The sequence below is a fragment of the Magallana gigas genome, chromosome 8 (assembly GCF_963853765.1).
Source record: "Magallana gigas chromosome 8, xbMagGiga1.1, whole genome shotgun sequence".
NCBI classification, from domain to species: Eukaryota; Metazoa; Mollusca; class Bivalvia; order Ostreida; family Ostreidae; genus Magallana; species Magallana gigas.
Genome location: NC_088860.1, coordinates 29761806 through 29778169, shown reverse-complemented (window position 1 = coordinate 29778169; position 16364 = coordinate 29761806). Strand labels below are relative to the sequence as shown.

At 33.6% G+C, this 16364-nt stretch overlaps 2 protein-coding genes across 2 annotated transcripts; one reads left to right on the top strand and one right to left on the bottom strand.

Moving 5' to 3' along the window:
• Positions 1–6653: 6653 nt before the first annotated feature.
• LOC105335998 (peptidoglycan-recognition protein SC2) lies at positions 6654–8090 on the top strand. The gene is made up of 3 exons (XM_011440153.4): positions 6654–6767; positions 7190–7387; positions 7697–8090. Exons 1-3 carry the CDS (start codon positions 6707–6709, stop codon positions 8053–8055), a joined length of 618 nt encoding a protein of 205 aa, XP_011438455.3. The 5' UTR covers positions 6654–6706; the 3' UTR covers positions 8056–8090.
• An 827-nt stretch (positions 8091–8917) lies between these two features.
• Positions 8918–14654, bottom strand: LOC105335999 (interferon-induced protein 44-like). Its single transcript, XM_011440155.3, has 5 exons — positions 14518–14654; positions 11862–12087; positions 10907–11259; positions 9356–9549; positions 8918–9218 (listed from the first exon to the last, which is right to left on the bottom strand). The coding sequence occupies exons 1-5, from the start codon at positions 14519–14521 to the stop codon at positions 8994–8996; spliced, it is 1002 nt and encodes a 333-aa protein (XP_011438457.3). The 5' UTR covers positions 14522–14654; the 3' UTR covers positions 8918–8993.
• Positions 14655–16364: the final 1710 nt, after the last annotated feature.

The following is a 16364-nucleotide window of genomic DNA, read 5'->3' as shown; positions in this document are numbered from 1 at the left end:
ATATTAATATCAATTATATGAAATGAAATGAATTATAACGCTTCGAGTGATTTATCATTAGTACAGAGAATCAGAAATTCTATATAATCGGCGATCCATGGTCATTTCTCTTGCACGCTTCTTGCCTCCAACTGGACATATTCGTCATTCTTTTATTTGAGAAGAATGTTGGGTAAAATTCTTGTTCATTAATGCGTTATTTATGTAAAAGTAGCTGATGAATTAGGCACGCGTCAAACGCAACCCAGTGCTCTTTTTACATCAAGAAAATTAAAAGATATCATACGCCAATGATTAAGCGGAGGCAGTTAATATATCATACAATGTCTCCACGATACTAATTATATTCGCTCAGACCGCCGGAATCATTGTCCATGAAAACTGACAGGAATTGTGGAAAAAGACAGGAATCGATGATTATAAGGGGAAGAGGGACATTTTTCGACGGAAATCTCCGATAGCCATGCATAAACATGGAATTAAAGACATTTTATTCGACGAAGCCAATAACAAAATAAACATGATTATCTTTTATGAGCAGGACATGCCGCACTAGATGGCTGGGAGACACCACTACAATGCCTCTCCGTTGCCTTTGCAAACATTCTGGTATCAATAGGCGCAAACGGAGAAAGAAACAGTCTTGATGCGCCAATGAAGCTTCCTACTGCAATTCTAATAACATTGGTATATTGCAGTTAGCACTAACTATTATATCTCTTAAAACGTAGTTGTTTATTTTATTGTTTCTTTGTTATATATATATATATATATATATATATATATATATATATATATATATATATATATATATATATATATATATATATGTAAAAGCACTAAAAATAACCAACGACACGAACAATAATGTAAAATATTGTCAAATTTTCGGGACAACCCGTCCCTTCTTCAGGACAACAAAATAAAAACTACATAATTATGAAAGAAGAAATACATCTACAAAACTAGCAATATTAATGGCGAATAGAAATATCCATTACTGCTATAAAAAGAAAACCATACGCGGTTTCGAATTGTAAAAGATACGAATAAAAATTAATCGGTATAATTAGAACTTGCTGTTTCAAAATTTTTTACATTAAACAAGATACTAAGGACAATTCTCACACAGCTCCAAATTTGCGAGCCCTGACAATGTACATAATTGGCATTATGTTATCATTTACAAAGTGTATTAAAATATTTAGATGAACCCCAAAGTAGGCAATCTCGCTTAATTCTGCTGTTATTCTTTCCGTTTTTCTTATGCGGGAGCAATTTGCCCAGCATTAGTGAAGGCCTGTTTTTGGCTCGACGTGAATTGCATTTTCTATAAGATAAATCCTTCGAATTACACCGCCGCAAAATTCATGCGCATTTTGATTCACTTTATATCAACTTTATATTGCTCATTCGTCCCCCTATTCGCTTATCAGACGCTATTTTGTCTTTTAATAAAACAAAGTGTCCAGTATAATCCCCGCGTAATTCCAATTCTCGCCCCGAACCGTTTCTAGAAATATTTCGATAATATCTCCAAATTGCAAAACCATTTACGATGATCGCCATTTTCGTTTGAATAAAATTATCGGAATAAAGAAATGTAATTTGCTTCCATTGATACAATGAGCATAACATGGGAATCGATAAAAGTCACAATCGTCTTAAAATAGTTAGTTTTTTTGGTATTTATTCCGCTGTGTTCCAAAATTTTTGGTATAATAAACACAAGAATTAACTGATTCGTGATCGTTTTTAGATGCTTGTAATTTTTTATGATTTTTATAGGGAACTAAACAATGGCCAATAAAGCTCTCTCACATATGCTTGAGCACATATATACAAAATTTGGACATTTTATAAGTTTTTATTATTGAATTCATTTTTTTTCCTTTTCTTTTTTTTTTTTTTTGGGGGGGGGGGGGATCATGATATGGTGTAAAGTCAATAGGTCGATTAGTTCCAATAATTTCAATCTATTTTCTGACATTTGTAGGCGTTGGTTATAAGGAAATGAATATAACTAATTATATATATATATATAAATATATATGTGTATTTTCGAGTTTGATTTCCGCATATACTAGTATTTCAGTTAAATACGGTAGCCATCGATCCTGCGAGGTTCAAATGAACCAATTTATGTCGAATGAAATTTCAATAACTACAAAAATCATAGTCAAATAAGAATCAAGATATCTCTAATGTTAGAAAGAAATTTCAGTAAGAATATCATGTTGTTTATGATGTATAAGTTTCTTAGAAGGATGTACTAAAACACGTATAGTCTTTGGATCCCAATAGTGTTCGTTATCTTGCGGTTCCAGATATTGTATTGGATTTGAAAGATTATAAAGTCTAAAACCACACCATTATTCTTCGAGTTTAAGGGGATAATTCTAACCCAATTTTCCTTAATGTACAATTGATATCAGATTTTGCCACAAAGAACACTTCCAAGAGCTACGAATAAAACGTTTATGAAGTTCAAATAATCTTACAATTTCTTCATTATGGTATCTGGGTTAGCCAAGCGATTTTAAAGTCGCTACTAATGATGATAAATGACATTTCATCGGAAATAATCAGAATTAATGTTCGTTTTAGTTAAGTATTCTGTCAAAGGTTTTCTCCCCAAAGTTGGATTGTTCTTTTGCCACATGACCAACCCTAAGCGAAAGGGATAGCCATTAAGGTGAGCCAAACCAAAAGTAGCCATCCAAAAAGCGATGACAGTTAAAGCACTTAATGTGACAAATTTCGACAATTACTCGACGAGGAATTGAATTGAGGGACCAATGAATCGAGGGGAGAACGACCAATTGAATAATTCCCAAACTAGGGGACAATAAATGAAGCAAAGTGAAGCTACCCAAACCGAGCTTAATAACGCAGATGTGTAGCGAAGAGGGGCTCGTAATTAAATCTCCAAATTTTGCCTTTGAAAACTCCGGGAAACATTCTGTTCTTTAATGTAATTACGGAGCAATAAATCGCAGATTTAATCCCAATCAAATGTCTATTAAGGCGAATTAGAGGCCCTCATTTCACCGTTTGACGTCTTCATACCGGAAAATGAAATGAAAATCACCCTGTACTTGTGGTGTGTGAAAAGATTTCCTCCTCTGATCTTCTTGAAGTTTATCAACTAGTCGATAGCCGAGTAATGGTTTTCTTATAAACAATAAAAATATCCATCTGTAAAGTAATCAGATATGTGTAGCATAAATTCTTATGATACACAGACTTTGAAAATGGTACAATAAATTGGGTAATTTATATAAAACTGTTGAATGTATGATTTTTTAAAAATAATATTGTAATACAATTCTTTTTTCAAATTTATTAATTTTTAAAACATAATAAAAAATCAAAATTAAATTAAAAAGCGCGTAATGAACATGAAATTATTCAAAGAGTTTAACTCTATGTTATTTACAATTTAAAAAAAAGAATTAGTAATATATATATATGCAAGAAAGGATTTGATTTAACAATGGATATTTAAATGGAAGCTTTCAAATCCCATTACCTAATGTAAAATCTTACTCTTTTACTAGGTACTCAATGAGTTAGAAAAGAAACAAAAAATAACAGATTTGATGCTCGTGTTAATTCAAGAATGAGTAGATTTTTTTCCTATCTTCAAAATTAAATTCTTTATATTTCAGAAAAGTGAAATCAAGTGTATCGTACAAAACACATCAGATTGTTGTCAAAAATTGATGCGTTAACTATTTTAACGGCAATTAATTATCGGGAGAGGGGGGGGGGTTATCAGGATTTAAATTTACGAAATCTTATTAAATGGGGATTTTTTAAATCTCTGCATCTCACTATACAGTTGTGACATCTCAGTAGCGATATCTAAATGGAACCTCAAGACTAGGAAGAAAGAAGGGCATCAAACGTTGTACTGGGGGTCCGTCTCCATCATTCAGTCAGATTCTTATCCAGGGCTCTCGCAGAACAAACAGCTGTCGCTTATTCAGTGACTGAGTCAGATTATCATACTCACTATAATAGGTCCAGGCGAGTACTTTCTATCAAATCATACACAGCAATGCATTTCTTATCGTTACACATTTACAATATTTCACTGCCTTTATAGATATTTTTTTATTCATATTCATATGTGAATAGGCATGTGAAGTACCGTATACATACAACAAATACATAACACTGTGCCGGATAATTATGCCAGTGCCAAGGTGGCATTTTTGCACCCGCTTAAGATGCAGTTTCAGGAAAATCCATGTATACCAAATGATAGACCATTGTCTAGAGAGTATATTACCACTTTTGTTTTCAGTGTGTTTCACCTGACAGGTGAGATATTTACCTTTAAGAATTAATATCCCATAGGAAAATGATAATTCCCATAGGAGAATTGATACTCCTACAGGAAATATTGACAATCCTATAGGATTTTTTAAAAGTCCTATAGGAATTATATTTCCTATAGGAAAATGGTATTTCCTGTAGGAATTTGATTTAGACATGTAGTTTTCCTATCGGATATTAAGTTTTCCTATCGGATTTTATCAAATCCTATCGGAATTGAAATTCCTATAGGAAGTCCTTGTATTCCGATAGGAAATTTCAAATTACCTATAGGAATATTGTTTTTCCTATGGGAAAAATTATTTTCCTATAGGAATCTAATTTTGAAAGGTAAATATCTCCCTGACAGGTGAGATACAATGATAACAAAAGTGGACGTTAACTCTTTAAGCAATTGTCTATCATATGGCATATTTGAATTTTTCGATATATGCAGCTTAAGCGGGTGCAAAAATGCCACCTTGGCACTGGCATAATTATCCGGCACAGTGTTACATACTATAGTACAATCGTACTCTTTATTATGAGTATTAAAAAGTAGTCGAGGAAATTTATGTATACATGTACATGTATTCATTTCAATGTCTTCAAGTCGCGTTATCATATTCAAGAATTTTCCTTGAAAGCAAAGAGAGACAACTCCACTTCATATATACTTGCAAGAATTATACATGTAGATATTTTTGTCTCCCTGTCTCGACGGAAAGCAAGTCGTACATGGAGTAAGTTCGAGTACACTATGCATCAAAACAGACCTTGAAAATATACAAATGACTTTATTTTAAAGCACAAAACTAATTATTTAATTTAATAATTGAATTTTTAATTGTTTTTCTCTGTTAAAACAAATGCATCATTTAGATCTACCTTAAATATTTGGTTTTTTTTAAAGAATGTTTTTTTAAAAAAAATCCAAATGGAATGTGATTTCGGATACACACTCACTATATGCATTGGATAGCTTTCAATGTACGGTTCTTAAAAAAATTAACTTAGTGAGAAACTTTCGGTTTATACATTAAAGAACATTGTATAATAGATTTGAAGGATAAATGAAGCCATTCCAAACTCTAAAATTTCGGTCTTTCAATATTATAACTATAAGTCTTATTTTACGGTAGGCGCTGGCACGATAAAAAAAAAACCCTGATTGGCCATGAAATATATCTAAATTTCTTGTTATCTAAGGAAAGGTAAATTCATAGAGAATAATACATACCCTTTTCCATATCACAGCCTGTATCAGCCTAAGACTCAAATATCAGCCCGAGGGCCGAAGGCCCGAGGGATGATATTGGTCGAGGGCTGATAGATTTATTATTACATTTATTACATAATTAGTTATATATTATGTAAAAAGGCATCAACTTGAACAAATTGAATTTAAATACTATTTGAAAGTAGTCTGTGCATGTATTAAATAAAAATATGAGTTCTTCTTGTTTTAACAAACATGAAGCTACAGAACGGAATTTCATCAGGTTTTAAAAGTTGACTGCTTTAAAACATTTGCTAGCATTTGAAGTTTTCAACTGCACTTAAAAATGTCGACTGTAACTGAACAATATTTTATTTTTCGTCTGTAAACATGCAAAAATGCCGAAGCGAAAAAAGGCAGAGGAGTTCCGCAAGGGGTGTGATACGGATCCGTATCAGCCCTGGAGGGCCGATAACCTGTATCAGCCCCGGAGGCCGATACGGATTTTGTGATGTCATCTGTATCACATGTGCAAAAAAACCTGTATTTATTACTAAGTATGTAATAAATTTAATTATTAATTTTTCAGACGTGATTTTATTTTTTCAAGTTGTGAAGAACATACGCATTGCCCAATCAATCAAACAGTATTTTGTTTCATTTTCAGTTGAATTAACTTTACTTCCTTTTAAACTAAGAGGACTTGCGTGATATATTTCAGACATGTTTTGATTACAAAATTAATGAAGTCAAGTTGTAAGAATGTGCGATGTATGGGGAGCTATTTGTAGATATGGGGAGGGGTGTGTGGCAGCAGTTCAGTTCAGAACACTTGTATTGCACAGATATGTGGTGTTTTACAGTTTTCAGATATGAATTACTCTCTACCTTAGTCCTAATATAATTAGGTGTATTTTTTTACCATGAGAAAAATATATAACTTCATTGTCTGTGTGTAATTGTTTTTGAAGATATGGTGGATTTGAACCACTAGAAGTAATAAACACATATATATATATATATATATATATATATATATATATATATATATATATATATATATATATATGTCCGATTCCTTATTCCAACATGTGTGCAGAAATCCATGGTGTGCAATATCTTATCTTTGGCCTACAAGCTCAAATATAAGTGATACAACACTTCATGCAAATAGCGCAGTGCCAAGGAAGGATGTTTGTCATATTTCTATTTCTGTGCATACAGAGTAAGAAATACACTTTTGAATTACGCAATTCTTAAGGTGGTCCTCTAATTGGTTACTAAATGGATTCAATCGTAAAAACTAGGTATTGATAAAAAAAAAAATATTCAAACATTGTAAGGTTATGATGTGTGGCTTTCGTCCTGAAACATTAAACAAGCAAGGGCATGTAGATGATCGATAACCTGGCATAGACTTAAATTATTGTTGTAAAGTTTGTTTTAATTGAACTTTAAATATAAAATCTAAGTTTTGTGTTTTTCCCAAATTAAATTGAATTTTCCTCCAAACTTTTATGTTTGAGATTTTAGTTGCATGTTGCTTTGGTTTCTGCTTTGTGTTTGCAGTCTTTTGTTACGAACATATATGATAATAAGTCATTTCAAATGGTAAAAGTTTAATCAACCATCATCATTTTTCATAAGCGGCTCTCTGTGCGGCTTGCAACGTGACGATTATATCACGTGATGACTGGGGAGCCCGGGCCCCCAATGACCATGATCACCTCCACACACCTGTGACTGTCGCTTTGATCCACCACACAGACCGGGACCATTGCACAACGAAAGCAGCCTGTATCCAGGAACTGCAGGACATGCAGAACTTCCATATGAACAATCAAAGTATATATAATTAATATCATAAATCAGATATGTATACATGGACATCTATTTTATCTATCTTGTGGTTGGTGATTATTTTTTTTTTGTAAAGAAACTTGTTGTTTGAGGGGAGAATGGTTCTTAGGTGTTGATTTAATTACATATAAAGTAGCGTTTGGAAAAGCGCAATTTAAACGTTGTTACTAAGTATTAACTCATTTGAAATATATGGTATGTAGATAAATACACTGAAATTCATGTTATATAAGTTTTTGTAAGACGTGTTTCAGAAATGTTTCGGATTTTTAATTCAGTGATGATATATTTCAGGCCATTCCGACATAATGTACAACTTTATGATTGGGGAGGACGGAAACGTTTACGAGGGGAGGGGATGGAACACGGTAGGGGGACACATGCCTTACTGGAACATCGTCAGCCTAGGGATCGCCGTCATGGGCAACTTCCAGCGCGGACCCCCCAACAGTGCAGCCCTGGGGGCACTGCAGGGGTTACTGGCGTGTCTGGTAGAGAACCACAAACTGACGCCGGACTACAAACTGTACGGTCACCGAGACGTGGGCCACACCAACTGTCCGGGAAACAGCTTCTATGACGTCATCAAAACGTGGTCTCATTATGACACTGGAAAGCCAGTTTTGCCAACAAAAACGCCTACACGCTTCTAAATGTATTCTCGGAAATTATTAAATTGGAAGAAATGCGTGGGTTTTTTTTCTCTTTTTCTCTGTTTCTTTATGATTGAAATGTATATATGTTTCAAACCAATTTGATGAATGACATTTTAAACAATCTACAATAGACAGAATGAACCACTGCCAAGAAATGTGTCTTTAGTCATGTCATATCACTCAGTTTTATTTTTAAATAAACAGTACTGTTATGAACATCGAGTAAAATAGGCACCCAATCATTACTGTGATAAACATTGAATATGTCATTTCTGGATACGTAGATCTATACAGTCAGGGCGATATGGATCTACATGTAGTTCATTTTTGTGGGTACATGTACCTCTCATCCACGAATAAACATCCTCCACAAATTAAATAATTAGGGTTGCAAAGTCATATATCTTTAGTAAGTATAAGATAATAAACTAAATCACGTCCCCACGAACCTCTTAAATTTAATAAATCCACGAAAAGTGGCCCCCACGAATGTTAATGATTCCAAAGCGGTTTATCTATAGGGTTAGTATATTTTGTTACCATATATAGGTATACAGTCTCAGATATATCTGCCATTGGGAACTTTTTTAACACACACTTATATACATCTGTTATGATTTTCAAAACTAATTTCATTTTGGAGCACGTGCAACAACTGAGGTTTATGATCAAGAGGAAAGAGTTTCTCTACATGACATAACTTTAATCAAAGCAACTATTCTATTAAAGTAGGAAAAGCACCGAAATTTAAATGCATTTTGAGTTTTTTGAATTGCACGTACATAGTTAAGCAAAGATGAATTTTTTTTTTAAATCAAGACGTAAGTTTAAACTTGATTATAGATAAATACAAATTATTATTTAACAGTCATTTACGAAATATTTTATTTAAAAAAATCGTAAGAACAAATCGCAAACAATATTTTGTTGCTCGGTTACGACACAGTGTAACTCTTCATTTTGTACCAAAGATTCATGATGAGGCTAAGAAAGAATGCAACCACAAGAACAGCAACTGCCACCTTCAGAGCTTGGACTCTGATATAGGTGTATCTGTCATCTAAAATGGTATTGTACAAAGCGGCAAGCGCCGGTATTGGTGGCGGTGCCTCGAATTCTATCTTCTCTAGTTCCACGGCCTGGAGATGAGGGCTGCAAACCTTAAAGGTACAGAACTATGCTTATCAAAGCTTGCGACAAAAAGCTACAAATTATGAATTTTATGATGTAACTTTAAAAGTTTTTGCGTTGATTTGTTTTATGTTTGAATACACAAAAAGATTAACGAGTTATTTACCTTGATCAAAAACTTTAAGATATCAATATCTTTCTCAATATCTTGTTCTGGATCAGGTTGGTAATTACTACACAATAGAAGTTTGTCTGGTGTAATGTTTATTGCTTCACAAAGCTCATTCTTTTTTCGTTCTAGATTCTGCTGTGATAAGTCACACTTATCAATCTTAGTGACAACAGCAAACACAGGTATCTCTGAAAGAAGAGAGTTATTGTAAGTGGCATATTTATGGGTCTGACTGTTCTACATATTGTAATTTCATATGTATATACATACGAGGGGCGTTCAATCAATAATGTCACTAATCATATTTCATCAAATACAGGGTTTAATTGACCCGTGAATTTCTTTTTACGTATAATTTGGTTCATATTCTATTTATGGCCGTCTATCTGACCACGTTTAATCATCGAATACTCCTTCTCGAGACCATGTATAAAAAAAATGACTGGCAAGTCATCATCCAAAAGGCTGAAATTAGAGGCTACATAAAAGCATGTGTCAGGCTAGCTAAAGACTCGAAAGAAATTTTTGAAGAACGGTGTGATGTGTATGGAAACAAATGTATGTAATTGAGACATGTTTAGAGGTGAGTCAGCAAATTCAAAAATGGCCAAACAGATCGTAGGGATAAGCAACGTCCTGGAGCACCTCGTACGGCTACAATGGATGCAATGCTTGCAAAAATTACCGATATCATTATTAATGATGGACGTTTCATAGGAGGCAGTATTTATAATTTCAAAGAAACACCTTGGCACCCGAAAAGTTAGTGGAATATGGATACCTCATCTATTAATAGAAAAACAAATACGATTGCGGGTTGAAACGTGTAAAAGACTACTTAAAATCTACAACAATTGTAATGAAACATGGATACGTTATTTTGAGCCTCCTGGCTCTGAATTTCAAGTTGCTATTCCAAAAGGCCGTTCAATCACCGGACATGTATTCAAAAACTATGTGCTTAAGAAGTTTAGAAATATTACGAAGGGAAGAGACTAAAGTCTGGAATTCGCAACATTTGACTTCTTCATGACAACGCCCCAGCTAAGTTATCCGAGATTGTGAGATCAATTTTAGAAAAAAGGTTCTTGTTTTGCCTAATCCTCCCTATTCACCCGACTTGACTCTCCCTGTAACTTTTTTCTTTTTCCTAAATTAAAAAGCACTTGTCAGGAAGAAGATATGCTTCCCAAGGAATGCTTTGAACTCAGCCATTCGTCAGTACATGAATACAGTTCATAAAAACATTATATGAATGCATTCAAAACTTGGATAAATCAGTTGACGTTCTGAGTACTTTGAAGGTAACCAATAAAACATAACAAAAAAATCTTATTGTGTTACTGTATACAGGGACATATTCGCCCCTGTTTTATTTTCGCCCTTTTCATCCTCGTTGCCAGCGGGCGAATGAAAATGTCAATGTCTCATATATTTTTTTTTAAACACAACTGTGTCTGGACGAATTCAAGTATACAATATTTTTGTAACGACGATGACGTTCTTTATTGAACGCCCCTCGTATATAAAAATGTAATATATTACGTTTCTTTCTCATGTTCGCTTCCACATAAATTTCGTCAATTAGAGTCTGAGGAATGGCTCCATTTAGATTTTCTGCGGACACTACAGCAATGATGGCGTCTACAGGGGGCGTCTTGCCATCCGTGCTTTCTTTGATTTGTTTCCCTTCCCTCAGATTCTTGCCTAGATCCAGTAGGTCGGCGTTCTCTGGAAGTTGTCCGTTAATGACCAGGTTCAGTATCTGACTGTTGATCGTGCGATCATCCTCTGATGTCGACAGCTGAGGATCCAATCCGATGATGTCGATGAACGTTGGGAGTTTCAGTTCTTTGTCAACCTCGTCTTTAGGGCGCCAGTAGTTTATACTCGATATCCTGCGTGTATGTAAAGCTCCAATGCACGGCAAGATTCTCTTAATGTTTCTCAACCAATTTTTGAATTACATTGTACATAGGCGTCGGAACCGGGGGGGCTAGGCCCCCACTTTTTTTGCAAATTTATACCTTACCATTAGAAACATAACATAATAGAGGGTTCAGCCCCCCCCCCCCACACTTTTTCTCGCAGGAAAGATTATTGTTTCTAAATTTACCTTGAAAAATTGAAAAGTTGGATTCAGAAGCATCTTACCCCCCCCCCCCCCCCCCCCCCACGGATTAGGAATTTCTTGATTTTCGAAAAAATAATTGTTGGGTAAGTAATTTTTTTTTGTTTTACGGGAAGTATAGGTATCCCCCCCCCACGGATTAGGATTTCCATGATTTTGGGAATTACTTTTTTCTCAATATTTCAGAGGATGAGTCTAGCCCCCCCCCCCCCCACTTTCAATTTGCTTCCGACGCCAGTGTTGTAAAAACATTCAAACATTCAAACAGCTTTTAACCTATCTTTTCATTTGCATTTAACTTAGTATGTCAAACAATTATAGTACTTGAAAAATAAAGTGATCTTTTAAAAAACTGTTGAAGATTGGTACCTCTTAATTCTAGTAGTGCTGTGTTTACTGCCACTTCCTATGTCAGCATAATAATCGTACTTCCCCGTTAATGCTGTTATAATGGTGTTTATAAATGAGGATTTCCCTGCACCAAAACTCCCCACTAGCAGTACGTTTTTTGGTTCTTCGAGGTCACGTAGATTACTTTTGAGAAGCTCCCAGGCCTCGTCTTCCATTTTTAAATTATCTATTCTCTGTATGATATCTGTAAATGTTAATTTTCACTTTCAGGTTTTTTATGCTCCCATCATAATATGATATTATAAATGTTTACTATTGTTTCTATAGTCTGTCCCACGATATTTATGCGGAACATCTTAAATTGTTCTATTTATAGATAACTCTGGGTACAAACGATGTTCGATCAATAGCATGAAGAGATTCTCTCTTTAAAACGCCCCCTCTTGCTTGTCAGTTTTCAATATACGGCTGAAAATGAAAAGTCTACGGGGATTTTCCATTGCAAAAGAGATCAAAGTACCCGGATGATAACGTTGAATAATTGATAAAGGTATTCCGAGTGACTTTCGAACAGAGAAAAGATGTCCCGAGTGACTTTCGAAAAGAGGAAAGATGTCAACATTCCTCATTATAAATCTCCGCATGAAATCGGTTTTTGCTCCTGTGAATTTTTCTTGGTAAAAAAATAAAGATAATGTGTCGATGAAGATATCTTTGAAATTTTCTCTTTCATCGATTTCAATATTAATTGCACTTCTCTCACAAGTATGTGTGTTTTCTCAAAAATCGTTTAAATATGCTGCATAAATATCTTGGGACATACTATAGTGTCATTTCATTTAAAAGTTGCTGAGTAATTGTTTTAAATATTGATAAAGACACTAAGATTTGGTTTTAAAAGAACAATAATGTTTATTTTTTTAGCTGATTATATTTTTTAAGGTTGTACAATGAAACTAATATTAAAAATTAAATCCCCAAATTTGTGAGTTAAGGTAGTCCATCCATAACTATCATATTTCTTATCTAATAGATTGCAAGTTTGATTACTAATATCTTAGTGTGAATTTAAGGGGTTTATTTAATAGTAAAGATTCATCTTTAAACTTTTTGAAAATTTTGAATGTTAACAAATTTAGCCCATCTTGAAGTTAACATTGAGGTTTATGGGACAAATGTATTTTTGAATATATTTTTATTGTACAAATAATTTTCTCACAAATCTCTTGGTAAAAAGTTGCAAAAGCTTTCATTTTCTTTCACAATGCTAAAAAAATTCATTATTTACCGTACATATTTTTAATAATTGAATTTTTTTAATTTTTGCAAGGGGCAGACAACTCTTTAAAAAAATTTAAAGTGCAAAAAGTTCATTCAATCGACTGCATACATATTCCCGAGTTTGATTTATGTCGGCCTCATAATAATTCTAGAATAGATATTCAATTAAGTTCATATCAATCAAAATTGTTAAATTCACCTCAGTTATGGATGGACTACCTTAAACATACTTTTTTAAGTGTCTCGATGTTTAAAAATGTTGACGTATCTTCATAATGCACGTTGAATAAAAGTTTGAAATGCGTTGATAAATTCCCATATTTAAGGCACGTTCAAGATAAATTCAAAGTGTTATCAAAGTACGTTGCCAAAAAAGCACTTAACGAAAGACAAATGAGTATGCTGTGTACAAATAATATACATAAATCAAAATTAACGCTAGGAGATGGTTTTTTTTCCTGTATAAGTATACCCCCGGCAAACGATTTACAGGTGGGGATATATAGGAATCAACTTGTTCGTCCGTCTGTATGTCTGTGCAAAATTAGTGTCCGATTCAAATCTTTCTTATCGATTAGCATTGGAAGTTTTTCCTTCACACATTGATTGCTTATGACCTTCAAGTTAGAGTGTGACATGACCTTGACCCAAGGTCATTTGTCAAGATCACTTGATGAGTGCAAAATTCGTGTCTGGTCCATACCTTTTTAAATTTTTATCCCCGCCCGGCCCTCTTAATATAGCCCGCTCCGATTTATCATTTTTTTTAAAAAAAATGTGCGGAAAAAAACTCGGAAACAAAATCGGGCTCGGTATACACAAAAATCTAAAACAGTCAATGGCTGCTTGACATGTGGATTATGGGAAAAGCCTACCAATTACTTATTTATTAGTATTTTCCCATAGAACTCAATACGAACATTATGACCTCTCAGTACTTTAATTACTATAATAGTTTCAGTCAAATCTTTGGTATCATTTGAAACTTCAATTCAAGACCTTTCAGGATATGACAAAAAAGACTAGTATAGGGTCCCGTGGCGTTTATAGGTCAAATTTGCAGTTGTTTACCACTTACAGCGACCGGCAGTAGATGTTACTCTACATAAAAAATCAACACCCACCCCTACAATTTTTCCTGGTGTTGCTATATTCTTTAAAATATTCCCCCATTCCATCATTTATTTTAAAAACTAATACTTTTCCTACAAAATGAAAATTGTCACATACCCGAATTCATGGCATTATTAATTTTAATAAATATCGTATTCTCTGTGTCCTGACCTGTAAATTTGTCTTGACTTGAGCTTTGGTCGTTTGTAAAAATCTCACATAGTGTACATTCTTTTAAAATCTATCTATCAACAAAAACAAATCAAAAATTCTGACTTACCCATTGCTGACAGCCTTTATTGATATCAAGAAGCTTTTTTCAGTCAATTTCATTAAACGAAAGTAGAAACATGAAAATCTAGTAAGATGAATTGGTCAACTGTTATCAGTTTGTTTATCATATTGTAATTCATGACAAGGACATATGCAGAGATAGATAAACACTTAAAAGCCGCATCAAAATGCTGTGCACTCATATGACATTTTGTAAAACATGGGTATTGATAATATACATAAATGTTATTATACCCCCCGCAAACGAAGTTTGGGGGTATATAGGAATCACCTTGTCCGCCCGTCCGTCTGTCTGTGCAAAATTCGTGCCCGGTCCATATCTTTCTTATGGAGAAACATTGGAAGTTGTTACTTCAAACAAAGATTTCTTATGACCTAAGGGTGTGTCATGACCTTGAACCAAGGTCATTTGGGCAAGGTCACTTGCAGAAAAAGTACACAATTCGTGTCCGGTCCATATATTTCTTATGGAGACGCATTGAATGTTCTTTCTTCACACAGAGATTGCTTATAACTTGAAGGTGTGTCATGACCTTGACCCAAGGTCATTGTTTAAAAAATGCTTAATTCCTGTTTGTGTCATGTCTTGTATTAATGGAAATAATAAGAAGCTAAAGCTTGTCTCAGGCCACATAAAATTATTTTTTAGATTATAATCCCCGTCTTTCTGAAAATGGCCTGCCCTGATGTATTTCTTTTTTTTTTGGAAAAAAAAATGTGTGGGGAAAAAAATTCGGAAAAAAATCGGGCTTAGTATACTAATAATTCAAAATTTTTATAATAAATAGCTGCTTGACATGTGGATTTTCGTTTGATTCGAGTCATGTTTGTTAACATAAGGATGCAAATGTTCTCATGCATTAACAGTCAACTTGAAATAAAATGGAATTTAGAGAATAGAAATTGGTTTGTGTACTCATATTTGCATTAACAGTTTTAAAAAATAGAGTAGATTCATCCATTATTTTCTATATTGGAAAAAATACAGTTATGATTTTTCTTAGCGGGGGTATCCATTGTGAGCTTGCTCACATTTCCTCTAGGGTTTTTTTTCTGTCCACTCACCGATTGACGGTGACGTATTAGTGTCACATATGCACTTCACATTTTAGTATTTTCTACACTTTAATCTGTATATTTTACATTTTAATCTGTATATTTTACACTTTAATCTGTAAGTTTTACACTTTAATATGTAAAATTTACACATTCTGTAAATTTTACAATTTGACCTGTAAATTTTATATTTTAATTTGTAAGATTTACACTTTACTAGACTTTGACACGTGCGTGCAAGGGTTGACATTGCATATGATATTGGACATTTAAGAAATGCATGTAGATACATCGATACACAGTGTTGTTGACATTTACATAACCAAGCCTACAAAAACGCTATTAATTTCACTGAAAAAAATTAATGAACCTGTATTGAAAATAACAGTCAAATTTTTCATAACAAACCATTTGAGGCTGTATAAACTTTAATACCTTTCATCTAAAAGTTAAATTCATACTAATGAAGAATTTAACACTTTTTTACCAACGGTTATTTTTACTCGCTTCCATGTTGACATTCGGAACTATTGGGATTTTTCATACTAAATGCAATGAGTTAACCTTATCTCCCGTATTTCCTTTGATGAACAGAATATATGACAAATTTTCAATGAAAATTTACACGTATTTGTAATATCGTTTCTGAGTTTATCCATGCAAATGTGATATCTAAAGAGCCTCCCGTGATTTAGCGTGAATGTAATGCGCATGCCCAAGATTGTAAAATCCAAAAAATCCACATGATTTCCAGATTTATTGATTATTATTTTGCAA

Excerpts from the sequence above, each read along its gene's own strand:
- LOC105335998 (XM_011440153.4), top strand. The coding sequence starts at position 6,707 with ATGCAAATAGCGCAGTGCCAAGGAAGGATGTTTGTCATATTTCTATTT. Across the intron at positions 6,768-7,189 it reads TCTATTTCTGTGCATACAGA|CGGCTCTCTGTGCGGCTTGC; the intron begins GTAAGAAATACA and ends ATTTTTCATAAG. Across the intron at positions 7,388-7,696 it reads CTTCCATATGAACAATCAAA|GCCATTCCGACATAATGTAC; the intron begins GTATATATAATT and ends GATATATTTCAG.
- LOC105335999 (XM_011440155.3), bottom strand. Across the intron at positions 9,550-10,906 it reads AGCGAACATGAGAAAGAAAC|AGATACCTGTGTTTGCTGTT; the intron begins GTAATATATTAC and ends CTCTTCTTTCAG. Across the intron at positions 9,219-9,355 it reads TCTTAAAGTTTTTGATCAAG|GTTTGCAGCCCTCATCTCCA; the intron begins GTAAATAACTCG and ends TGTACCTTTAAG.